Raw genomic sequence first — 27,317 nt, 5'->3', positions numbered from 1 at the left:
GTTTGCAGACACGAAACTTGGAATAAATGAGTTCTGCATGTTGGTTCCTGGTGCATCCAAAAGCTCCAAGCGGCGTCATAAAAACCAGAAACACCAACCGCTTTCATTTGTAAGTCGCACATTTTCACAGATTACGCACAGCAACGCAGTTTTCCACAGCGTGAGAAAACTGTTGTTTTCTCACGCTGTGGAAAACGGATGATGTTGCAGCTGGAATGGATTCCGACTCTGCGTTTGCCAGCAGGACACAACGAGATTCAGCGACAGTCTACAGGCTTTCAGCAGTTTTTTTAATGGGGTTTTATGTGACAGATCAGAACTAGGCTGAACTGATTTGTGGAGTGGAAGGCGGAAGGCGTCCATTTGTGTTCAGCCACCCAGCCGATCTGAAAAGCTGGAGACAAACATTTTCAGACCGAACGAAGAAGAGCTGTGAACATCAGTGTTTAAGCCCAGGGCTTTCAGTTTGACTCCAATTTAATATGTAGAGTTTTTCTGATCTAAACCATGCCAGAGTTATTTTTCATGCATGTCGATTTTGTCCAGTTTTCAGCTGCCTTTCCTCCCTCAATGTCAACATCAAAGTTTGTCAGATAACAGTGTTACAGCGGTACAACTCAAGGAAATGGTCTGGGATATATTTCATTGGAAATGCAAACTGAAAAACCATCAATATATTAGAAAAAAAAAAGAATTAAAATGTTGTTGGTGCTAAAAGTGCGTGGTTGCTGCTGTACCAGACATGCCTGTACGTGGGCACAGCATGAATTATCGCCTCTGTTGCAGCAAACGGCGGTTAGGGTTTGAGAGGTAAAGGGTAAGAGCGTAGCAGAAAAGGAATTCAGTAATCCGGTTTTGGCTGGAGGGAAATGAAAGATGAGAGTTGACGTTTAATTACAAGGTTAGGAATAGGCTGCTGATGGAAAAGAGCCGGGTGGGGCTGTTTGTGGAGTCGGACCCAACAACTATGATTCATCCCCCGTTGGGTTGGAGAACAGTTGCATTCAGGGGATTTCTTAGTCATGCCGCAGCCACCTTGGTGCTTCTTGAACGCCTGAAATGACTGAAAGTCGATCGAATGGAAACATCTACAAGAGGGGCCCCCAAACATTTTGAGACCATCTTCTACTTTTTCTGTCACCAGCCGGCTGAGATCTACCTCATGACACGAAGACATAAACATTGTAAATGAAACTCTATTGACCTGTTTTATATGAAAATATACATCAGTTACAGCAGAAATAATAAAGTGATAGAAAACCTAATGCAGTTTCTGCCTCTGGGGGATTATGACACTGGGAGGAGGTCACTGGTTTCTCAGTCACAAGCTGGTTGCAAACCTGAGGCCAGCAGGTGTCAGTCAGTTCTGGTAGGTCTGAAAGTTGGTTTGTTGACGTTAAATATGAGAAGCTACAGACTGATAGGAGGAACCAAAGAGCTCTGTAAATGTAAAGGCAAATCTTCTGAAGCTGGGATATTTTTCCTCCAACAGAGGAATCACATCAAACCAGATGTTGGACTGGAATTTATTTCAATGTCATTTGTGAAAGTTAGCAACAGTGGAGCTATAAAGGTTGAAAAAGCTCGTCATTTTGGAGAAAATCTGATCAACATCAATATTTTCACTAAATACGAGACGAAAAATAAATATTATGCTTGACATGAAAAGCCTCTCAGACTCTAAGCCAGGGGTCTCAAACTCCAGTCCTCCAGTTGCTGTCCTGCAGTTTTTAGATCTGCCACAGGTACAAAACACTGCAATGAAATGGCTTAGTTACCTCCTCCTTGTATAGATCAGTTCTCCAGAGCCTTAATGACCTAATTATTCTGATCAGGTGATGCAGCAGAGGCTCATCTAAAAGCTGCAGGACTGCGGCCCTTGACTGGAGTTCGACAGCCCTGCTCTAAGCTCAAAGCAAGAAGCCATAAGAGCACCAAACTCATTTTTTTGTGAATAATAGACAATCGATTTAATTTCACATAATTATTGCTGTAGAAGCCATTTGTTTGTTGAAATTTAATTAAATATACTTGTGCTGTTTGACGTTTGTTCTGAATGACGTATACTTGCAAACGAACGAGGTAATTAGTCCAAGTTTGTCGTTTATTGAATGTTCAGAAACTACAGTGGCTGTGATGCGCCACAGCTAAAGGTAAAATAACTTGAACAGGTGATCAACTCAAAACCACTCCTACCTTTTTACTCTCTCTCTCTATTTGTAGTTTAAGCACACCTGTTACCGTGACAAACCGCCTGCGCCCCGCAAGCCGAGCAGAGATTACATTAAATTCATATCATTCAGTCAGTTACGATATCAAGTTGATTTCTCAATTATTAATCAGCGCTTCCCTGAACACAGCGATGGTTGATTAGCTGATTTAAACTCCTCTGCTGGTCAGTTTCCCTTTGAGTCCTTTTTTTTTTTTGTTGTTAATGGAACCAAAATAAGGCTGCACAGCAGTTGGTAGAGCTGTTGCCTTGCAGCAAGAAGGTCCTGGGTTCGATTCCCAGTCCGGGGTCTTTCTGCATGGAGTTTGCATGTTCTCCCTGTGCATGGTGGGTTCTCCGGCTTCCTCCCACAGTCCAAAAACATGACTGTCAGGTTAATTGGTCTCTCTAAATTCTCCCTAGGTGTGAGTGTGTGTGTGAATGGTTGTGTGTCTTGTATGTCTCTGTGTTGCCCTGCGACAGACTGGCGACCTGTCCAGGGTGAACCCCGGAACGCAGCTGGAGAGGAACCAGCAACCCTGCTGACCCCATTAGGGACAAAGGGTGAACAGAAAATGGATGGAACCAAAATGCACTGAATTGTGCATTGATTACTGGAATCATTCATTTGAACACATTTTCTTGATTTTTTTTTAAAATTCTTTAATAAAATTACAAACGTTTTGGCCCTTTGAATGTTTTTTGAAAAGCACTTCAGAAGAGGAAGTGCTGGTTTCAGCCTCTTGGTCAGTTTGTCCCCTACTGCCGAGATCGACTGAAAACCTTCCGCGATCGACCGGTTCAAGTAGGTGTTTAAGGAATAGTTTGGGAAATTTGAGGTCAAGGGTCTGTAATCAAGCAGTATATACCAATCCTGGCATCTTCATTTGGCATAAATCCAGGCTAGTTGGTCCGGGAGGTTGAAGCTAATGGCTTGTCTGAGACACTGGACTTCTACAACAGTTATCTCACATGAAAAGTGGATGCTTTGGCATTTGTTTGTCTGCTGCCCAAAGGCCAAAGCACATGGTTTGTGTCTGATACAACAGTCCCTCTATGGGCCACTAGAATACAGTATTCATGTGTGAGTATGTACCAGGAATCCGGTTAGCATAAACACAAACCGGCTCCGTCAGCAACCTAAAAGTTGCTCGGGAGATTAAGGGATTTCAAAACTCCAGGTATGGTTTTGATAACAGCATGACATCATAGCATGATGTAAAAAAAAGAAAGTCAATTTTACTTCTTTTTTATATATATATATATATATATATACTGTTCCTTCAACCTCTTTGTCCACCTAATCTGGATTTGGCCTGGTTTTAACCGAACCATTCTTCAAAAACCCAGAGCGATTAACTAAATGTGTCCAATCCATTCCTTTATGAACTATTATTTCAGCCCATTTCCATCAGCCTCATCAGAACCTCGTCCGGCTCGCACCAACGTCCCGCTCTTTTTTTCAACCAAATGTGGATCGGTGCAGAAAACGAAGGACCTCCACGCTGCCACGACGACCGCGGTGGTGATGATGATGATGATGATGGTGATGATGATGATGATGATACCCATTTGAGCGGCTTTGATTTGTCACGTAGTCAGGATGTAGTTAGCGAGTGTGCACCTCATTAGCCCCGGATCACCAGACTTGTTAGCAGCGACTCAGTCTGCAATCATTCACAAGCCTTTCATCTCAACAGAATGCGTTTCTTGTACGATGTAATGGAAGCCATCCATTCTCCCTGTCAATGCCAGGAAACGCTTTTTGTTTTTTTGGGGGGTTTTTTGTTTTCGGAACAAATTGTGCTTCGGTGGAAAAGATTCATTGTGGAGAAAGATGGAGGGAGAGCCAGAGTCTGCTTAGCTATTGGTTTGAGCCGCAGATTCGTGTTTTAAGGGCGGATCTATTTTTGCGCAAAGATCACACTTTGGATCTATTGCGATACGCAAATCCTGCTCTAGATTCTGATGCAGGCTGTAGAAGATGTACAAATTAGAGACGATTTGATGGATCTTTGCAATAAATTATGCATTACTTCTATTTCTATATGTATACCTCAGGTTTAATCAAGATCCAGAATATTTATTTTTTTTTACTTTACGCGTTCCCAGTTCACTTTATCGTCATCCGATGTTTTAACCAAAGTGCACCAAAAACAACGATCCGTCTTCGCTCCCGCTCGCCCCTTCTTCTTCCTTCCTCGCCTTCTTCATCATCACTCTCTTCTCCCCATTCCTCTCTAACTCCATCTAGCCCTCACAGCCCCCTCCATAAATCCTGGGACAGCAGCGCTTTAATGGATAATTAATTGATGCCGCTGCAGCACTGTAATAAGACAATAAATTACGACACAGGCCGCGCTGCAGTGTCAGTGTGTGTTGCTAATGGCCCTTCAGGGCTGGGGCAGGAGGCTAATAAATTAGACAGGTATTAACTGTTGTGTGCTAAGTAGCCCTCCACCATGAGAGCAGGGACAGGGGAGGAGGGAATGGAGGAGGGCAAGGAGAGAGAGAGAGAGAGAGAGAGAAAGAGAGGTGCAAAAGTAGCCGTAAATACACCAAAATAAAAAATAAAAATAAAAAACCCCAAAGGGCACCGAGGAAAAAGAAAAGTTTTCCGTTTTTGGCTACAACTCTACAAATCAAATCTAGCCAAGGAGTTTTGTTCATGCTCACATTTTATTCTGCCTAAAAGTACAAAATCAAACCCACAGTCCCCAATATGATTTATAAATATTCAACTTATTTGAATATTAGATCATTTGTTAATAAACATCAACTATGTCGTGTTTTATTTTTACTGGTCAGAATGGAAAAGGTGAACTGAAGGAAAACGTAGATGGTTAAAAATAGTAAGAAAAATTGTAAACAACAATTTTCCACGCTTCAAATGAATCGATGGATGCGTTTTGAAACTTGGATAGAAACGTGTATAAATAAGACACTTTTGATGCTAATTTCTGACCTTTGACTTAAACACCATGAGCCTGATGTTCTGCCAGGGCTGGACAATAAATCAATAATGATATAAATCCAGACAGATACCTGATCAATAAATAGATAATACGTCTGATATGTTACTCAATACTCAATATTGTCACCTTCCTAAAATAATGGCCAATGTAATTTTTTTTAGCTTTTTTTTTTTTTTTTTTTGCCATAATCACTTTTGGCAAAACAAAGAAATAAAAAAAGACTTCGGCAATTACATAGGAGGGTGATAATATATAGAATAGAGCCACACAGCATTGTGGGGGATGTAGTTCAGAGGAAAAGCTTTAGCCGTTCAAACTCTCACGGTCAGCTAAGCTAAGTTGGCAGCACCAAGTGCAACACCGGATGTGAACACGAGTCTTTCTGTGTACGCAACAGATATTTGCTAAATTTGTTCTCGCCTTTGACGGGCAGAAAAATATTGTTCACGTGTTTAAAATTAAAATAGTCCATAAAAATCATTGGGATATTCCTGTAAAAAAAGCTTCTTTTTTTTCAGCCCCCTTTTTCTCCAATTCCACCATTAAGGTCATCTTACCGCAACGTTTCATTGACAATTCAACAAGAAACACCGACTGCATGCTTGCACAGTCCAAAGCCCTATAATTGTATGCTTACGGTGTGGAAACTATAGAGACCGCATTTAGATACACTGGAATGTGGCTTCAGTTTCCGATGTGAAGGATTTTGTTGCTTCCCAAAGAGGGGAGAAAATAAATAAACAAATAAAAAACAAAACAAAAAATCACAGCTCTGTAAACAAGGACCGCGTCTCCCGCTTGGAAATGTGGAATTTCAGCAGATTGTCTCTAATCCAATTTTAATGCTTGTCTGATTAAGAGGTGAGAAGGATTAGGGTGCAAGTGTTCATGTGTGGCGTGATCCACGCATCGTCAAGTGAAATGTGTCCTATAATACGAGCGCTTGTTAGGGGGAGAGGAAAAGGGAGGGGCGGGGGGGGGGAGGAAAAAAGAAACCGATACGGGCGAAACCAAGCGAAATATTTCAGAGATTAGTCTTGCACACGAGAAGAAGAAAAATGTCTGGCTCAGTCACGTCGTTCCAATTAAAAATGCTGCAAATCTTTCATTTCCCACTGTTGTGTCTAACGAGCGCAGCGCAGTGGCAGTTGTGTAGATAAAAAGTCTTTCTGATTGATTCCAATGGCCCATTGAAATTTGTTTCACTCCACCTTATTGATCGCACCCCGCTGCTTGAAAACTGCTAATTAATAATGATAATAAAAGTGCCACAGCTCATTAAAATCAACCACACCAGGCTGAACTCCAGTCCCTCTAATCTTCCCCATGTCGTTTATTTTATCTGCCCTTTTTTTTTTTTAACATGTGCTTTAGTGTTTCTGTCTTGAGTGTGAAGAGTTTTAATCATCAGTTTTCAATTCTGTTTTGGTTAAGCTTCCCCAGCTGACGTGAAAAAAAAAATTGATGTTTTTCATCGTGCACATGCCATTATTCCTGTTTTAATTTTTTTTTTTTTTTTTTTTTTTTTTTTGTAATTGAGTCAGATGCCGCCAGATAAGCGTCCGCCCCCGCACGCCGAAATCCATAATGAGAAAATGTTTATTTTCTACCCACGGTAAATCTTGTGACTGCTAAATCTTGGCGTGTTTGGATTCCTTCCCGTCTCTTTGCTTTACAGCTTATTATTTAAAATCACTTGACTTTTTACTAATATTTATCCAGGCTGATTTATTTATGAGGCTCGGACGAAACAAACTTTATCTTGTTTCATTAGAAGATTTTTAATCGTCTCTCATGGCGTTAACGAAGGATGAAGCGATGTTTAAGCTGCAGCACAAGGTTGTAAATTTAAAGAACCGGGCAGGCCGGGGTAGGACGACATTTAGCGACAGGTTTAAAGAGAGACGTTGGGTCGGTTCTGGTGGCGGTCTGCCGAGTTGTTACCAGCAGTCAGCATCTTATCAGTCTGAGTGAGCTTTGTGGTTGGTTCAACACCAACAATAGTGGAAAAGGAGCTTTCAAACTTTCCGATATGTGTATTTTATCACTACATTGCAGCATTTTCGAAGAGAGGAAAGTATAGAACTAAGTGGAGATGTGACGTAAAGAGACAGTATTATGGGCTTTCCAGCCACATCATTGTGCCATAAAATGCAAATATGAAGTAACTATGTTACCTTCAGGTGCAGTAAAAAATTCTGCATGTATCAAATACAACAAAAGAATTGGGCCTCTGTCTCTTTAAAAAAACAAAAAAAAAAAAAACTCCTCCTCAATCTCCGCCCTCACAAAGTCATCCCAACATCTCTCCTCTAGTAACCCTTTACCATCATTTTTACCAGCGTTGCAGGAGAAGTATTTTCTATAATGAACCCTGCTGTGCGCAGTTTCACAAGGTGTTTGCTAATTGCTGCTGGCTAGTCGGAAGGAGCTGCGTGGAGGAGTCGCTGTTGTTCTGGGAGCCAGAACCTCAGAAAATTGGAAACTGCAGCTCTGAGTAGGAGCTTCGTCTTTGAAGGCGGAGCAAGTTCCATCCTGGAGGTTTTTTTTTTTTTTCTTTTATAGCTAAATGGTTGCTCCGGGAGACAAAAGGATTTCTCAAACATGCTCGAAAGAATTAAAGCAACACTCCAGGTAGGTTTTTGATGAAGGAATAACGTTATAACCTGATGTAAAACTAAAAAAAAAAGTCAGTTTTAGCTAATGCTGCCCCTTTAGCTTCATCAATAATTAAATCCTTGCACAACAATAAAACTCCTCAAAAATGGCAAACGATGTCTGAATAAGTTATTTTTACAAGACTGTCCTGACAAGGTTTCCCTTCCTCCTCGTTTGTTGCCACTGGAAGTGTCCAAAGCGTCCCGCCGAGGTGAATGGCGGCAAATGTCGCCGAGGCGATATGGGCCGCGGCGCTAAAGCGACTGACGAGACGAACCCTTTTTGTCTGCACCCTACGCAGTCCTGCTACTACCTCGCTCTGCGGAGAAGTGGAGCGCTGCATAAATTATCAGCGGACACCACTGTCACCACCAAAAGACGGAGTACCCAGCGCAGAGCTCTCGCAGCTCGGGACCTGAAACATTTGGCCATATTTTTCGCCAGCTGTCAAGGCGTCTAATAAAGCAGGGCAGAACGGAGGGACGATGCAGGAGCTGAGGGTGGATGAAGTATCTTGCACTGATGTAATATGGCTTATAAATCAAATTTAATTACCCTGTGTGGGGACGGGCTGTAGAAGCCATGACTGGATTTATTGTGCCTTAACTTGGCATCTTAACGACTTTGTGCTTTTAATATCATTACCCTGTAATTTATTCCCTTTTCGTGCGTGCGCACTAACACTGTTTAAGCGCTTGCGGCCCAACGCCCACAGTGCAGTCATAATCTTTCTAAGCAGGCTGCTTTACTGATAACAGCAGGCCTGAGCTGTGACAGGTACTGATCCATAAACTCTGCATTTGACTGCGCCCTGCTGTCATCGAGGTGACATTGGCTTCATTTGGGTCCTAAAGTTGCATTTCCATGTAAAACACAGTGGACTCTTAATACTTTATCGTGTTTGGAATGGACTCTTAATATTCCTTTTCTCTCTTGGACAACGCTCATTCAAGTGGAACAGTTTGCAGATTTTGTAGTAGGAACGGTTGAAGATGATGGCGAAATTCAAAATAACTTCCTGAATTTCCCCCGCCGCCCCCCCCAAAAAAAGTTTTTATGCTCGCTTCAGGTGGTTTTTGGCTTTTCTGACAAAGAGAACCTGCTACTGCCGAATAAGTTCTGATGCAGCGAATTTATTTGCTACGTCAGCGAACATGGAAAACTTATTTGCCACATTATAATGCTCTGTGCACACAGTATTTTCTCCTTGCATGCAAGCCCCTCCAACACAACGGCGCATCAATACCAAACAAAATCACATTGTGTGTGTGTTATTGGCTTTTTCTTCTGTTCTGACTAGACTGACATGCTAGCTCCTTTAGATAGCAGTGAATAGACATAGCAGAAATACTGGACAAAAGAAAATGCCAATTTTTAAATTGAATTCACCACCCAACACTAAAATGTGTCTTTAGTAAGCATGTTCTCCTTCAGAGTTATTTACTTAAATCTCATGTTTCATCTGTTTCTATCAATTTTTTCCTTCGTCCTCCTTTTCGCACTCTTCCCTTCAGGTCAGCCTGTATGCTTAAAAAAAATGGCCAAAGGTGGGAGAAAAGACAAAAAAATAATAAAAATTGATAAAAAAAAAAAAAATGAAGGGTAGGGTAATAAAAATCATCTTGTCTCCACCCCTCCGCCTCCCGCTCTGTCACCCAAAGTTTTCAGAGGCTCTGTTCCACATTAGCTTAGCTTGCTATTCAGCTCAGCCATCAACTTAATGCAATCTTCTAAATGCCTGCTGTACGGCCTAACTGACAGTGATATATTTGTTTTGCAGCCTTCTGCAATCTGATGTCTGCCACCACACTACAGATTTGATTCATCGCCTCCCCCATTTTTCAAGCCCGTAATTGGCTGGGCCCGCACAGGCAAACAGTTATAAAGTCCTTCCTGTCTGTTGTTGATTAGCGAGGGCTTGTGGAAATTAACGAACCGAAAACTTAATTTAGCCGTCCATCGCGACATGTTTGACATCAAACAACAAATCAGTCAAACGTATTTTGTAGCTCGCTTGTTTGACTGATGGGAGTTTGATCCGTTTTCGTATTCGTCGTCTTTATCAAAAGCTTTTTGGTTCTTTTTTTTAGTGTCAATTGGTTACAGTGCATGTTTTTCTAACGGTACTGACCTCATTTTGTAAGGCAAAATAACGCAGCTAACTTTTAGCACTAAAGCAAAACTTTGTACCGTCAACTATCCGTCCATTTTCTTATAACAACAGGTTACGAGGCGTCGCTCAAAAACCAAGGTCTTGGTGCGATTCGAATGCCTACGTGAACTCCAAGCGGACCGGAGACTGCTCCAGAAGCAGGGCATTCTGGGTAAATACAACCAAAACAGACTTGTGAATCCATTACTAGCGCAGAAAATCACAGTCTTTCACCAAAGACAAGAAATAAATCAGACAACCACTAAAGTCTGACGCTAGTCCGTTTTTATTTACATTTCTTGAAGGAGGAAGCTGAACTCAGTGTCTTCTTCAGAGGATTTTGTGTTTTCTTCAGTAGTTCTTGTTGCAGTGCCCCCACAGGCGAGGAGGTGAACAGGTTTTCCAAAGGATTTGGTTTGTTTGACACGGTGCAGCGTTTTGGTCCCCAATCGAACCGCGACTACCGGACTATCAAGTAGTAAGACACTAAATGTCAAAGGGCTCTAGAGATATAAATAATTGTCAACGTAATCTAAAATGTGGAAGAGAAAGAGAAAGAAGGATCGGAAGATTAAGCACAGATGGTTGAAAGAGAGAATTTAAAAACTGGCTCAGACTTCTGGGTTTTAATTACACAATATGTCTCCGTTTAAAGGCTTTTAATACACAAAATCTATACATCGTGATCACCACATAATGACATGCATACAATATTTCCTTTGTTCATTTTGTTCAAATGCTCCCTTTGTGTGCAGAAGAAGCACAGATGGATCATATGAAACTCAATTTTTAAAGCTCTGGCGTTTTTAGAGTCCATCAAGTTGTAATGGGATTTATATGTTATGTACAATTATGGTTCTCCAATCCCTCGAGAGGCTGGTTATTTAGATTACAAGGGAATAAAGCTCGGTTAGAAAATTTCATCTGACTCATTGGAAAACGTAACCACATGCCTTAAACTTTTTTATATTTCTACAAATTTTAATGTGTTTTATTGCCATTTTATGTGACTAACAGAGCACCAAAAAATACATATCTGTATTTATAAATACAAAGTGGGGTGTGTCTTTGCATTGAGGTTCTATGATATATTTGGAGAACAAACTCCCCACAGCATGATGCCGCCACCACCTTGTCTCAAGGTACATTAAAGAGAGCGATCTACGGAGTTGGTTTCCAGTTACTCCAAGTGTTTCTTTTTATTTTCATCCAATGGATTGAACTAAGCTCAACTTACAACTTGTTTTACAACCTTTAACCCGGCTTGTACGCCTCTATGGAGCTAAATTGGGGCCATAAATTTGTCCAAAAAAAACCCATTTATTTAAAAAGATTAGAACTGGGAAAAGAGAGATGTGAAACAAAAAATTATTTGGAAAATGCAAAAAAAATAAAAAGGAGATTTGAACCTGAAAAAATGTTGAACTACTTTTCAGATTTTTATTTTATTTGATTTTATTTTGGCAAATCCAGCTCCATAACTTCATCATCCTTCCCCTGTTTGTTGACTTTTGGGGTCAATTAAAAAAAAAGAAAAGAAAAAAACTACGAATTGTTTCTAATAAAAAACATTGAACGACCTTCTGAATAAGTTCAAGGTGTGTGAATATTTTTGCTCGTCAAGCTCACTTCCTGTGTTTATAGCAGTGAAGCACTAATACGGCACGCTGCACATTTAACACAATGTCCTCGACTGTTTGCAAGGCTGTAAATGTGATTCACATTTACTCCCCGCGCTGCTGCTAGAGGAGAAGTTGTTTCAAGGTTACATAAAGCACGACCCGGGTCACACACAGGATTTACTGTTTGTTGTAAACGAGTTGCACACATACGAACCGACTCACATTAAACCACGGCCAAGTACAAGATGTTTAATGCTCTGGACACGACTGTGAAGCGAGAGACGGGGCATAACATGGAAATAAAATGTCCCTCCTTTTCCAAAATTTAATTATCCAATCACGCCTTTCATACTTTGTGCTCATAGATGTCTAAATTAAAGAAGAAAGGGTGCAAATTTGTGTTTGCAGATCCATGGGTGTGTCTAGATTTGTTTTCCTTAGGAGGGCCAGGCAGGGAAACAAACTGTAGAAAGACAGCGTGTGAAAATTGAGATTTCATCTAAATGCAGTTTTACATCATAGTGAACCGTGAGCCAAACAAAACTATTTATCAAAAAAAACAAACATGTATCTTTTTAGAATACCAAAACAGTGTAGTAGAGTAGAGAGTAGTGCAGTTGTTTGTTAGTGTGGTTTTCTAATCAAGCGATTAGCATGTTTAGCTTAGCCTAGCTTAAATGTGTACAAATCTAATTTTAACGTCTTTGTGCCACGTCTATCCAACTTACTTGGTCTAAAGTAAAAATTATGTAACCTCTACAGACTACAAATTCAAAACAACTGCTTAATTACCCACTTTTCTCCTTTATTAAGTTTTTTTTAGCAGATTTTTCTTATTAAGCGTCAGACAACCAGTCAATGGGTTAAGAATGGAAATTAGTGTCTTGGCCATAATTTCCCGTATTTGCATATAAATGTTAAATATGTAATGTCCTATTATTAATAAAAAAAAATTATTATTAATTAAAAAAACTAATTATAAAATAATTATAAATAGTGGTTGTAAAACAACAAAAGGAGCATTTCTGTCATCTATTGACATGGAGTGTGAACAGAGAGCTAATCTATGATAAGATGTGAACACACTGACTGACGGCTCACGTAGCAGCTGTTACAGCTTTCATCTGATATCCTGGTAAAATACAAACAGGCTTATGGTTGTAATTGACAAAATGTGGAAACAATCAAGATGTATGCCAACTTTCAGCTAGACACTGTGTCTTCAAAATGATATAAAGGTTCATATGAATCCAGAGTGTTGTTCCTACATTAAGAGTCAACAAATTTCAATCAAACAATGCAGTACTTGTATTCATGCATTTTTTATTTTATTTTTTTTAAATCTTGGTGCGATTTTTCAAAAATGAATATGTTTCCAGAAAGGTCCAAGTTTAATGTAGACAGAGATTTTTCTTGTGCCGCCAAATGAGCCGCATCCTTATCCCGTTTAATTACTCGCCCCTGAAAGGAATGAGCTCAATAACCACTGGAATAACAACAAAGTGTCCGTCCTCCACTCCAGTGAAAACACGCGGGGAGCCACTCCCTGACCTGACCTACCGGCGTGTTCGGAGTGTGGCTCGCTGTCAAAACACACTGTGTGTGTCAGCGCGGGGGTCAAGGCGAGGCTAGGCGAAGAGGAACTGGCACTCCTCACCATCAGTGGGCGGAGGAGGGAAGCAGGAGGTTTGAGACAGGCAGAACCCACACAGAGCGAGCGGATCGGTCCGAGCTGCCAGCCGCGGCCGCAGAGAGACGGAGGGAGTGAGCGCCAACCGCCAGCAGAGTATTACCACACCACACCGAGCGGAAAATCCAAAGGTTACATCCATTCCTAGCAGACAGAAATAGAGCTGCAAAGACAGGAGAAGAGTATTTGTTTTACGACTAAAAGCACAAACCAAGTGCAGCAAGTGGATATGAAGGGCCAACGGAAATAAGTTTTTAAATCTGAATAATTCAGTAATGGCACACGTTTGAACCAGAGAGGATATGCTCATTCTTAAGAACAGGAAAGGGTTATTAATGTTAGAAAAAACTTTTCCCCACATCAGGCTGCGTCAGATAGCCAGATAGGTCTTTTTGCAGAAAACTGTTTTAGGACACACAAAAAAAGAGAAAAACATGCCAGTTGAAATCAAAAGAAATAGCTTTAATTGCTCAATGAACAAAGAAAGAAAGAATAGTTCCTTACTGAAAATAATCAGTAAAAAACAGGAACCGGTGGTACAAAAATTCAACATCAAAGATGCAATCCTTCACTGAGCTCAGTGGAAAACCACAACAGTTTCATTGGCAACCTGGCGGACTCTACCGTAAAGCTAAAAATGGGTCTTCACTGGGCCTTTCTGCAAAGGAGACGATTGAAAATATTATGTCAAAGTCGACGCAGAAGTCAAAAATCTACTTTCTTTCACCGGCATCTCAGTTCCTAGACCTAAATTAAAAGGAAAACCTGTAGACTGAGCTCTTTATCCGGCTGTGTCTCCATTAACGCTAGCATTGCGCAAATTGAGATTACAAAAATAAATTTACTTAATGGAAACACGGCAATTTCAAAAGAACACATTTTTCGCTAAAAGATTTTGCACTAGGATGAGGTGGCTGTTTTGGCCATAACGAAAAAGATGTATTTCACAGTGGAGCAATGGAAATTCTTTCACACCACACAAGTCAACTGGATGTTACTACTGGTGGAAACAGCAAAGACGACGACAGGAAGTGGTAGGAGGATGATGGTTGGTTTTTCTTTGTTTTCAGCTCATAAGCACAGTTCATAAGAAAATTGTGTGTGTCAATAAAACATGTTGAGTATCGACAACCATTTCCACACATTAATAATGGGAACGCAGCTTCAGAGAACATTCTGTACATGTTTTTCTGAACAAAATAAAACTAAAAACATTATCCAGTTTTCACACATTGGATCTGGAAAATCCTCAGAACATACGTAGACTGTTACTTACTGAAGGCTGGAGGATTGAGGGGATGTGTTGAGTCAGAGTCTCTTCACCACATACCCACTTCTAAAACTACCTAAAACTGAATTGAAGAGCAGAGAGTCCAGCGGATAGAAACACATCCAGAGAGTAAGAGGAGAACCTGGCCTGGCCAAAATAAGCTGTAGGAGGTGTGTACTTTTAGTTCTCGTGGGTGTGTGTGTTTTCATGGCTGTGTGAGTGTGGGTGTGTGTGTGTGTGTGTGTGCGCCTGTGTGTGTGCTCCAGAGTGATTTATGGGGCCTGTCCTCCTCTGCCAGCAGTTTGTCTCCTCTAGCATGGAGGATGAATGGCCCACTGTCAGCCCTGCCTCAACCTCCTCTGCTGCGCTCTCTCAAATTACCTTTCTTCTTCTCTGTCCTCCCCTTCTGGTTTCATCTGCACTATCTTATCTCCCCACATGCTCTTCCTCTGCATGCACCTTGTCATCCTCACTTCCTTCTTCCCCGGCCCGTCCTCTCCCGAGCTCACTTAGTTGATTTGATCCCTCTCTGCCTCTCTGTTGTGCGACCCTGCCTCTTGTCGGCTCCCCCTCATCTGTCACGGCTAACAGCTGTCTCCTCTGCGGATCTGGGTTGTGCTCTGACCAAATCCTGACCTCTAATCTGATCTCTGATTGCAGGGCGGCTTCATTCGAATGCGCCGCATCCATTCGGCCGAGTCCCCGTCTCCTTTTTGTATCCCGTCCGTTTTGGATGTGGAGGCCACTTAAAGCTTCAAATGTGACCGATTCTTCTTTGAACAGGCCAGGATGGATCTATAGACTAAACAAAAAATGTTCAGTACTTTGTTTTTCCTTCACAAAAATCATTCTTAGGTAATGAGATTTTAGTTTGGTCTTGTCACTTTAAGTCCAAGTACGTTGCTGCCGGCCACGGTGCACAATTCAACGTTTACACTCACACGTGAAAATGACAGCAAAACAGATGCGCAATTATAGAACCATACCTCTTTGGAAAGCAGAAGTGGAGCTTCCTGCACTACCGACAAGAATGCAGCAAGTGATTTCTGCATGGTAAGTCAACAACTAAACACGTTTCTTTTTCCAGCAGCCATTATGCAGCGCACACAGCAGTAGAACCAGATGACAAGACGTGCTGCAGCTCAGCTTGAGTCCAGAGGTTTTTTGAAACAGGTCATTTTCCAGACACCAAAAAACATTCACTTATTGTCAAAAAAAAGCTCAGCACTTTTTTTAAGTGCTTGGGCTGTTTTTTAGAAGCAGTGGAGAAAACTGAAAAGACAAAAAGCCTTCCTTCACAACCCCAACTTTTTTCACCCTTTTGTGACTTCAGATGCTTCAGATTTCCACAGAAACAATCCCATCCTGTGAAGTCGACATTTGTTCACATTTCCCAGCAGCTAAGGCTAGCTCCCAGTTATGCTAGCTGAAGGAAAAGGCTGTTTCAAATAGCTAATACTGTTGTGATTGACAGCAAACAGCCTGAATTCTCGCTATTCCCAGTAGCAAATGGGAATAATTGCATAATAATCCGTATTTTTCCACCTTCCAGGAGCACAGAACTCCCCTTCATTATGAAAGCAATCTGAGTAAAATTTTAATGTTTCTCCAGGGAAACAAGAAATGCAGGACTAACTATAAACTCCACAAAGTTTATGCATCATAGTAGCACTGGTGTACAAGTATTAAAACAACAATATTTAACACATGAGGTACGTTTTTGACCACAAATAATTCCACTATTCCACAATTTCACTGACTAACATTTTGGTAGCACTCTTAGCTGTGCTAAAGTCATACAATCGATGAAAAGGAAAAAACAAAAACAAATGTAGGCTCTAGATGCCAGAAATGAAGACAAGTTGGCATGGTTGCTATGGGGAAATTACTCTACTTAGGCTTTAAGAAAACCTTCTCTCAATGCGTTTATAGCTCTAATGACTACTTATGCATTAGATTTAATAGAGTATGAGATATGAGGTTATTAGGTTTTCATTTAGTTTAAAATAGACCATCATGCCGTCTGCGAGCCCTTTGAGTCCATTGTTTCAGACCAGACTAACTGTTCATAAATTCGAGTTATGGATCACCACTGTGACATTCCTATTGGAGCTTTTGCTGAAAGCAGGGATGTCCAAAGTGTGGTTTGAGGGCCTTTTGAAGTCCTTGGAACCACTATGAGCGACACGACCCGCATGCAAAGGCAGTCGATGCACAAAGACACTTTTAAATGTGAAATATTCACCGTCCAGATCTTTTTTTTTTTTTTTTAAAAAAACACACAAGCTTAACTTTGTTAAAATGGTAAATGTTTAGAACAGCACAAAGTACACTATTATTTACTACATGCTTTGCTTTCATTTTATAGTAACTAAGAAAGCAGGCGTCTAATAACTTATTCAAAGCCATTAATTTAACTTGGCTAAAAAAACAAAACAAACTGTTTTCATGAAAGAGGGACAGTTGTTGTTACCAAGAATAAAAACATGAAACGTGTATGTGGTAATCGTTGAGCAGATAAATGTAAAATGTCATTAAAATATATTTTATGGGGCGTGCTGTGGTGGCGTAGGGGATGGCGCGACCCACATTTGGAGGCCTTCGGTTCTCGACGCGGAGGTCGCGGGTTCGATTCCCGGACCCGACCGATGTTTGCCGCATGTCTTCGCCCCTCTCCTCCCCCCTTTCCTGTCAGCCTACTTTCGAATAAGGGACACCAGAGCCCACAAAAGACCCCCTGGTGGAGGAAAAAACAAAGGTGTTTGGTTTTTGGTGAACTATAAGAAGCAGTACAGTGTCAAAAGTCAAAAAGGCTGAAATTAGTAAATTCTGGAATGTGAGGTAGAATATATTTTCCAGAAATCTTTCAAAGTATTTGAAATCTTTAAGTTGCCACCTAATTTCTTCTGTTCAGTCTGCGTGAAAGAGCTGATAAATAACCAAGAATTAGTTATTTGTTTATACTTATTAATGCATTGAACCATGAGCTAAAAAACAGAGGTATGCATAGTTCACCTGGCTTTAAATCCTTTGAAAGTTTCTCACTGGAATTTTACAAAAATACGTTTTTTTCTGAATTCGATGACGCAAAATTTGTCAGTATTGGACCAATTTTTGGCTTTGGATCAGAGTATTATGTTTTCATGATACATTTATAGTAAAAAAAAAAAAAAAGATTTCTGGCATGCACTTTCAACTCCGTAATGTTACCGGCAGCTGAACGCTGGAGAATAATGTCCTCCAGTGTCATTAATTGTGTGTCATTATCATAATTTAACATCCTGCTCCACCCTCTTCATCTTTATCACTGGCTGTACAGTGCAGTCATTAATCAGCTGAGGGAAGAAGGAGGGAGGAAGGCGACCAGGCAGACAAATTAAATCAAAAAATGACCTCTCTATCAATCCCATTTTCAACACATTAGAGAGGAAGCACTTTTTCTTCCTCCAACTCCTATTCCTCCCTTTAGCACTCGGCCTTCCTGGGCTAATGGTAGATATACAGTGACATGGTAATGATCCAGCCACGGCTGCAGAGCACCAGCAGTATTGATCAGCTGGCTGATTTATTGCAGGTTACGGCTGATTATTGGGCCATTAATCAGTCTGGGATTACCCTATCAATAAAAGTGCTTACGTTTGTTTGTAAAGTGCTTGCCCGGGTGTAGGAAAAGGGCGGTGTGTGTGTGTGTGTGTGTGTGTGTGGGTGTGTGTGACCAGGCTCCAGAGACACTCGGCTCAAAATGGAGTTATTTGGAGAGAAATAATTCTCGGTGTTCTGGCTAAATTTGCTGCATTTATTCTTGGAAAAACATTAACTGCTCAGTTAATTGCTTTGCTGTTTAAGTCAAAGTTGAAAAAGAGCTGCTGTTTGATTGTAAGGAATTGGTGAAAATGATCAGGCCTATGTTTTGCTTTTTGTGTGTAGTTTTTTTTTTTTTAAATCTGTTGTTTAACAGCTTCCTTCACACTTAACACTGCATTCCTCTAGGGCTGCAACTAACAAGTATTTTAGTGATCGATTATTCTAATGATTAGTCATATTTAAAAAAAAAAAAGGAAATGTGCAAAGAGAGAAGAGAGGAAGACCTCCAGTAAAGTTCCCAGATCTGGGAATCAAAGCCAAACAGCCACGTCAAGGACTAATATCCACCGTTAAGTGTCCAGAAATTTCCCACCAAGGATGCTAATATATCTTATTAGCATCCATCCTCTCTAAGAAAGGACCTTTAAGCATCCAGAGATGTGGAAAAGTATGGAAATTTCACATGACGTGTATTTAAAAGACAAATTAACAGATTGATACATGAGTGAATGTTAACGATAGTTGCCATCTGGACAGTAGAGCAATCAAATCTCAATATTTAAGCTACGGTTGGTCGGAGTGTCGCATGCTGCTTTACAGGCTTTGGTTTAGTTTTTTAAGAAGCAACAGGTCTTGAATGAAACAAAACTGTGAGTCTGCAACCTGAGATGAAGACAACTCAGTGACCACAACGGCAAACTGCTCAAGGGATGTCAAAGACGTGGCAATATTTTTAATACAAAAGTAGCCCATGAAGACAGTAAGTGAAGCAATAATAATTACTCGGTACAGAACATGAATTAGGTAAAAAGGCCTACGCAATAGAAGTCTTGTCAAAACAGTGCGCAGAATGAAAAATAGCTACAAATGCATGCTCTGACTAAATGTAATTAATTATGTGAGGCTATTTAACCTTAAATAAAGCGAGAAAAGCACAGCTGGCATAAAACAAGAACATTGCTTAAGTGTTCCATGTGTTTCACATGCCTCAAACCAAACCCTTTGTCATCATCAACAAACACACACACACACAAAAAGCCAGCGCTATTAATGTAATTCACAACCTTAATCCCCTTCCTTAAATTAGCAGCCGGATAAAAAGATACAGCTGCTGTCAGCCTGCCAGCAGCTTTACAACATGCCATAAAACAGGAGGATGGAAGGAAGATGGGGGGGGAGACTGAGAGGGGCGAGAGGGTGGGTGTTGCTCAAACCCGACCAGAACCCACAACCACTGCCTGGGACGCACTTTTACAACAGCCAGCAAATTGAGAGTAGCGATTTTCCTATAAAAGTCCTCAAGAACAGCAGAGCCCGGAGCCTGTTGAGTTTAACGAGAAGGTTTGATGGCTGCCCCCCGTCAAACAGGCCGACTGCCCTGCCAAACACTGTTGCTTTTCATTTTATTTGCGAGTGTGTTCGGGTAACTGATTAAACATCCCGGGACCTTCTCGGATGCGCTGCCAGGAGTCCCCTTCGCCCTGCCTCCCCCCGGGTGCCGCGGCCGTAAAACCCGACCCGACAGGGGTCTCGTAAAGCAGACATAATGCCGCCGTAAACATGTCGCAACACCTGTCGTAAACATTAACGACTGTTTATGAACGGCGATGATGAATCCGAGAGCTCGGGCTCCTCTGGAAGCCGTTCAACAGGATACGGCTGGAGAAACACAAATCCCAGCTCTGGCAAGTGGAGGGGAGGTGGGCTCAAAAATAGCTGGCCTTTACGGTGAGGAGTCAAAATAAAGTTATCTGAACCGAGGAGTTGTTCTCTAACCCTCCCGAGGTTTTAGCACGACGCTCAGGAGGAGCGTGGAAAATGTCACAGTTGGGCAATGGGGTAAAAAAAAACAACAAAAAACCCCACACGGGCTCAGTGTGACCCCACCAGGCCACGCACCGAGTAAAAACGCTCATGTGGTCCATCTCTTAAGACCGCAGGAGAGTTGAAGACACATTTTAAGATGTTTTCACGCCGGAAAGTTCTGTGGTCTCTGATTGATTGGAATCCAAAATTGCAACATTTGTTACATTTTCATCTGGTGCGATTTTCTTTCACACTGCACTGTCCAACGATCCAGAATCTTTGAAAAACCTGTTCCTCCCCTGACCTGTGGTGGCGCTGCACCACAAACTACTGAGGGAAACAACCTGAGAACCCCTGAAGAAGACATGAGCTCAACGTCCTCTTTCACAAAGAGGAAAAAAATTTAGATTTTAGCGGTTGTTGGATTTCTCTTTTGTCATTTGTAAAAGACCACTGACCCATTTCTCCCACTAATTCTAGACCTGCGCATTTGTTTTGGTTGTATTTACCCACAATGCCCAGCACTGTAGTCTGCTTCCTGCTTTTGGAGCAATCTCTGGTCTGCTGGCCATTCAAATATGCATCTAGACAGAGCTACAGTTCACAAAATGAGACCTAGGGTTTTTAGGCCTACCAGCGTTCACTCCCGCGGTCCGCAACAAAGTTCACACCTCCCCGAACAAAACTGAACTTTCTAGACAAATGAACTGGAGTTTGATTAAAGCAGGCTAATCGGGCCTGGTGTGAATGCACCCTTAATGTCTAGTCCATTCATCATTCATGTCACAGCTCACCAACATCTTCCTGTCACTTGTTCCAACTCATCATCATCATCATCATCATCATCAACTCCTTTCGATCGCTTGACCCGCCGTGGAAGCGGGGGTCAAACGTCTGCTCGCAAGCAAGCGTCAGGCAACGTGTGCAGCTGATGGAAACATGCTCTGCAAAAACTCACAAGCCTGGCGCTCGGCTCAGAGCCGGGGGAACAGATAGCTGTAATCCCGTTTTCCCAGCAGGCGGGCCAACATGCCTGTCTGTGGTACTTAGAGATAAACATCACGATGCACTCTAGGTGACCCGGCGCACACCTGCTGAGGCAGGCTCGTGAAAAAAAAAAAAAAAAAAAAAAGAACCCCAAAACAACACACACACTGCGTGCATGCAGGTGCAAGGACGGCAAAGGGTGCTTTATGCGCTTTGTCAACGTATGAATTATGGAGCATGGCGTGACAGTTTGCATTTAAGTGATGTCAGCAGATCCAATAAGGCTATGAGGAACAGATGTACGTGAGCTTTATATAGTTTGTGTGCTGCGCTGTCAGACATCCCTGAGGGGACAACCTAAGACAAATGTGTTGGTAATTTACAAGTGTGCTTAAATACCCATTATTCTTTCCTCTGCGAGCTCTCTGAAGATCCGCTGCGCTCGTTCATCATCGGCTACGCAGCAGTGTGCACACATAAAAGCAGAATGAAAAATGAGGAGCTCTCTCTCACTCTCTCACTCTCTCTCTCTCGGGATTGCATCACTCCGGAAGCTTGAAAGAACTTGTAGGGACTTTTGCGTCGCTTCGGAGGCTTGTCGGAATCAGCGCTATCGATGGTTACGGCTGAGACATGCGGGCAGGAAGTAGCTTTAAGTTTAATAATAGAGTGTTTAGGAAGAAGTTGAAACAGTCGGAGCGCTAAAAACGGAGAAATGTCTTGCAGTAGAGCTCAGTCTCCCTGAAGCTGTCAAAGACTTTAATTTATTTAGTTAGTTTTTATAGGCTAGACCAACATTAAGTGGCTCATAGTCGTAAATAAACACATACAAGCAATAAATCAGCTATTCGCACGATAAACTAAAATGCGTGCCATAATTACAGCCGTCGAGAGATGCTCCCCTTTAATATTGTTGGAAAGCCGCCATTTTGAGAAAAGCTGCAAAATATTTGAGACCCAGTGCTAAGCAGTTTGCATTATTCGCTGGTTTCCTTGTCCAAGCTGAATGACTATTGTTTTTTTATGCAATTTTGGTCGTAGAGACTTCATTATTATGCATCTAGACAGAGCTGGAGTTCACTCAAAATGACAACTCATCTATAAAATGTCTGGGACAATTTATCATCCAGCAAAATTTGTTATTGTGACAGGCCTAATTGTAGAACTGAAGAAAAAATTAAATACGGTTTCCATCATTTTGGCAAGCAGGAATCTAAAACATGCTGGCATGCATTTGCATTCAATCCTCTTGACTCATTACTTTGTTGAAAAGACTTTTGCCACAATTGCAGCCAAGTATTTTGGGGCATGTTTACACAAGCTTTACATATCTAGAGAGAAAAATGGCTTCTTCCAGATGTCTCACTCCTGCTTATTTCACAACAGGTATTTGCAGATTCTATGCTGCAGTATGAACTTTGACAGCAATACAGCAGGAGGTTTTTGAAAAATGGTCTCCTGTCTTTAAAAATATAGAACTTCACACTTACAGCTCGTGTCTTCAGTTAACTCATATCCTGCTCAAGCTGATGATGTTGTTAAATTGAGCTTTTTGCTTCGGTGCCAGTAACTATTTACTGTTTTGCATGACAACAATCGGGGCCATTGCAGAAAGAAAAGGGACATTTCTGCCAAAAAAGTTCACAATTTTGAGATTAGTCGCAGAAATTTTCTAGGAAAAAAACCCCCCAAAAAAAAAACCGTCTGGAAACGTCTGAGTTTCAGACGTAAAAGATTTTTGACTTTTGAAACTCAAAACTTCCTAAACCCTGACATTTCTATATTTATTTTCTATAAAATTTCTGAAATTAAACCCAAAACCAGAGTTTTTTCCAGCAAATTTCCAAACTCAGAAATTCACTTGTTTTTTTTTTATGTAGGCAATTTCTGACAACAATCTCAAACTTTGAATTTCTCATAGCAAATTTCAAACTTCTGAAACTCAGAAATTTTCTCTTTTTCTGAGCTTAATCTCAAATTCTCTTGGCAAAAATTGACTCCATTTTGTCTGTCTGCAATGGCCCCAATACGCCGTCGTAGTTTTGATAGGACTCTTTGATGATTCCGCTTTTGACACACTTTGCTCTTGCTTTAGTTTTCGTTCTTTGTGCTCCACTACAGAGGGAGAGCCGGTCGCAACCAGATGGATGAAATCCAACAGAGCTTCTACCTTCTCCCAGCGGTGTTTGTAGGAGTTGTTTTTTTTTTTTTTTGTGAAGGCCAGTGAGTTAGCACTAGGAGCACTGGGAAGTGAGGCCTACTCACCATTTAGCCAAATGACCTGGTGTCAGTCAGAGGGATCCAGCTCCTCCTTAAGCTCCACCTTGATGAGCTGCAGCTGATGGGACTCCACCTGCCAGACGCACTTTGGAGAGACGAGAGAGAGAAGAAGAAGAAAAAGAAACAGTCAAACAACCTGCACAAAACTCAGTGGATATGACAAACGGAGACAAATTTACTGAGCTGGACACGGTTTCAGGTTTCTGCCTGTTGTTCCAAACAAACTGAAACTCGCTGCATCGTAATAACCGGACGAAAACAAGTGTAGGGTGATAAAAGATCAGAAACAAAGGCTGAGGTTTGACCTCAAGAAGCTCTAAAAGTGAAGAGGAATATTTTTAAAATGAACTCTAAAATGTATTATTTGTGCCGTTTGCTGTATTGATAGGACAGTTTATTTAGAGCGATGTTGATAAAATTCATTTATTTGAAGGAATAGTAGAGGTGTATATCATCAGCATACATTCTGAATACGCTTCGATCTAAACATTTATTCTGTAGCCAGACTTTGTCCTGTGAAAAGGTGACGTCTCCCTCAGTCTTAAGTCTTTCTGAGACTTTTTAATCATTTTCTTTCTAATGTTTCTCAATGCTTCTCTGAATAACACCAGCCTATAAGTATAGGAAGGCACAGCAGCTAGTTCCTGGCAGGTCTGCAGCGATATTACATTTTAAGATTCTGGCTTGAAAAGAACTCTGTTGAACAAACCTATTTTTTATTTGTATTTTTTTTTTAAGTACTTTATGCTGGTTTACTGCGTCAAATTCAGATAAATCACATTGATGTCTGTGGCTGTAAAAGCACAAAATATTTTGGCAAGGCACTGCAGGCGGCTTTTTGCCAAGGACGTCTTGAACCTTGACATTAAAGATAAAACTGTACATTCTCTTGTCAGAAGAAGCAGCAGCTCTTGAGGCTGTAATTGATGGGAAAACCCCAAACACGTAGCACAGAGTCAATAATAATCTTTACGTTGTTTCATAGCATTTATGTGACCCCTCCTCCTCCGTGTTTACCTGTTTCTCGGGCTCTTCCTGGAGCCAAAAGTTTCCTGCGTGATTTACTGGAGCAACATGAGCCTGGGTGTTAATTACTGGGGTAAACCGGACAGCCGCTATCGGAGCGGTGTGACGCCGCGCTCGTGGGCGCTGAATCACGGGCTGTGAGAACGGCAGACTCACGAGCTCGAGCGGAGGGCAGGTGCGGAAAACGCAGACGCCACGTTTTTGCTATCAGCGTGATTGGAAGCAGGAGAGAGAGAGAGAGAGCGGGGGGGAATAATGAGGTCACACATGATGCAGCACCGCTGCCTTACGTTAATGGGACGGGGGTTCTGTTCGCCACAGCGACAAGGACGCACACAAACACGGAGGAACTCCTAGCATTATCTGTCCTCTGTCACTCGGCCTGGCACTGGAGAAAAAGTGTAGCAGAGCGTGGAGGAGATTGTACCGCTGCTCCATTTCTCTCTTCGGCTCGTGTTAGGCTGTCTGACAGCGCAGCATTGATTTATGACTCCCGCAAACAGACACAGCCAGCAGACATGATGAGATGTGTGTGTGTGTGTGCTTACGAGCGCGCGCGAGCGTTTTGAACTCACGTGATTGATTATCCTGTCTGTCTTGTCTGTGCTATGTTTTCCTGAAATGTAATCTCTCTGAGCAGCATGAAAGGTGTGAGACCCCAGTAGAGTTAAAAAAAAAAAGAAGAAGAAATAAAACCGGCCCCCTCCCGCCTCCGCTGCATCTGTGCAGGCTTTCGGTGAATCGCAGGCCTGTATAGAATTTGCATACCTTTGCTAGGAAATTGAATTCCCTCTCCTCCTGTAAAACTCTCCCCGGGATTAAACCGTCACCGTGTGATTTACTGTAACCTCGCTGCGAGCAGAGCCATCGCCGGAGTCATGATTGATGCGGCGGCGGGAGCTTCTCGCTGCAGCATTTTCACACTGTCAGATATTTCATTTTGCTCCCTGCACAATTACAACTGCTCTGAGCATCATGAGGTAAGATTTGCAACGTAGAGGCATTTTGGGTGTTAAGGATCAAAGATGGATGGAGATGTGAGTGGAGGTTTTTGGTGAAAGTCTGAGCAGCTCCTTTTTTTTTTTGTAGAAGAAGAAAATTCTCTGAGTGGTGAAGATGGGCGAATGTATCCAAATTATCGACAATATCGATACCAAGTCAATGTCAATATCGGATTGATATTATCGTGATAACCTTTTGCTGTTTTGAAAACAATGCAAACTTTTTTTTGTTTTTCTATTGTTTTGGTATATTGTGTAAATACTAATATGTTCTTTTTTTGTAGACACCTATAAACTTTATGAAAATTCTGCCCTAGGTTTTAACAAAAATAATAAAAAGAAAAAAAAACACAAAAATAACTAATGTTCAGAAGTTTGATATGTAATATATAAAAAATAAGTATCGTTATTTGTATCGTATCGGTAACAGTGATACGGGCCCTATATTTATTTGATACCAGAATAATATGCAGTATTACACACACAACTTTTATGTTTTTATCTGTTGACCACAACGCCGTTTTTAGAAAATATGGTTTGTTGAGTTTTGGCCTCGCTTCCATGCCAGCAACTATTTTTGTCTGACAAAACCGCAAAAGTGTCACAAACAGCTCCAGCGTGAAACTTTTTCAAAACGACAGTGAACGCAAGCAGGAAACATTCGGAAACGATGGTGTCAGTCACGTCAATTTACACTTGCGCACTCGGGCCTGGTTTTCGCCTTCACTGCACAGTAATGACAACTACGCTGGACCTCCATCTCCTGCCTGTGTTGCTGCATAACTTCAGATTATTTGGCGTGTTCAGCAAAATCTTCTCACTGTGAAACATTTATATCAGCAAAGACGCACAGATTGCAGGCTTCAGAAGATCTGTGGACCTAAGAAGGGTTATGAAAACACGCCTCTGGATCAGAAAGTCTACTTTTTCATGTTGAATCCTGATTATCTTGTAGAGCTGTTTGTAAGGCAGTTGCTCTGGCAACAGGTCTGTGTGTAGACACAGAGCTACTCTACACTCAAAAACTAGTGGTTTTGAGTTGTTCTTCATTGGTTTTTCTGCTTTATCTTGTCATTGCTGTGGCACACTGCACTAAATTCATAACGCCTTCATCTCCAGGTTTCATTTCGTCACTGGGATTGTCCTACGGCGGCAGCGCGGCTATGGGTGGCAAGTGAAATAATCGTCTTTTTCACAAAATTTCTGGACGTAAAGAGTAACGTGCAACATGCCTATACACTATGCTTTCCGGTGCTATTTATATTTTGTTTGTTTGTTTGTTTGTTTGTTTTTCCATCAGCATTTCATTTCATTGTCTTAACATTTAAAAAGGGCTTTAGAATGGTGGCTTCCAAGTAGAGCAACGCGTTGCCTTTCCCTCCACTTTTTGTGTTGCCTCGTCAAACCCCAACCGATTAATTGAGATGTTAATACGGTGAAAAAGTCAAAGCATATTATGAACGTCAGTGACTGGCTGATATAAACATATATTTAGTGTCAGTCAACAGAACTAATTTTTCCTTAGATGACATGTTTATTTCTGACAGTAGGATTGAACCCCCCCCCCCCCTCCCCCCCATCGGATTAATAAAACACCAGGAACAGATGATGGGAAGCACAAATGCCCACATTTTAGAAGGGCGTCAACTTCAGAAAGTGAGGCTTTTACTCTGCACACACGGCTTTGAAGGAGTAAAAATCAAGATTTTTTTTCTTTTTTTCTAATTGTGTTGAACTGGCCTCTAAGTGCACTACTTCATCTAATGCAAACCATTCAAGAGCAGAGCTGTCTGCAGAAGTGCGTGTTTGGCCTGTCAGGTCCGCGATGTGCACAGCT

General features: G+C 41.5%; 1 protein-coding gene across 3 annotated transcripts in view; it reads right to left on the bottom strand.

The window, feature by feature from the left end:
- Window positions 1-25,484, bottom strand: part of LOC122847086 (zinc finger protein 703-like) — an 81,397-nt gene extending 55,913 nt beyond the window's left edge. Inside the window, exons 1-3 of one of the 3 annotated variants that reach the window (XR_006373332.1) lie at window positions 21,573-22,113; window positions 14,583-15,378; window positions 12,915-13,469 (exon numbers count right to left, since the gene is read on the bottom strand). Coding sequence is in view for 1 of the 3 variants with exons in the window: in XM_044144441.1 (XP_044000376.1) it covers window positions 23,439-23,441 (3 nt within the window). In the remaining 2 variants the exon portion in view is untranslated. Of the gene's footprint in view, window positions 1-12,914; window positions 13,470-14,582; window positions 15,379-21,572; window positions 22,114-23,438; window positions 23,539-24,470 lie in introns of those variants that run through there. The other 2 variants (XR_006373331.1, XM_044144441.1) reach the window with 2 other exon arrangements.
- Between the last annotated feature and the right edge of the window lie 1,833 nt (window positions 25,485-27,317).

Source organism: Gambusia affinis, linkage group LG17 (assembly GCF_019740435.1).
Source record: "Gambusia affinis linkage group LG17, SWU_Gaff_1.0, whole genome shotgun sequence".
NCBI classification, from domain to species: Eukaryota; Metazoa; Chordata; class Actinopteri; order Cyprinodontiformes; family Poeciliidae; genus Gambusia; species Gambusia affinis.
This window is presented reverse-complemented; position numbering and strand designations above follow the sequence as displayed.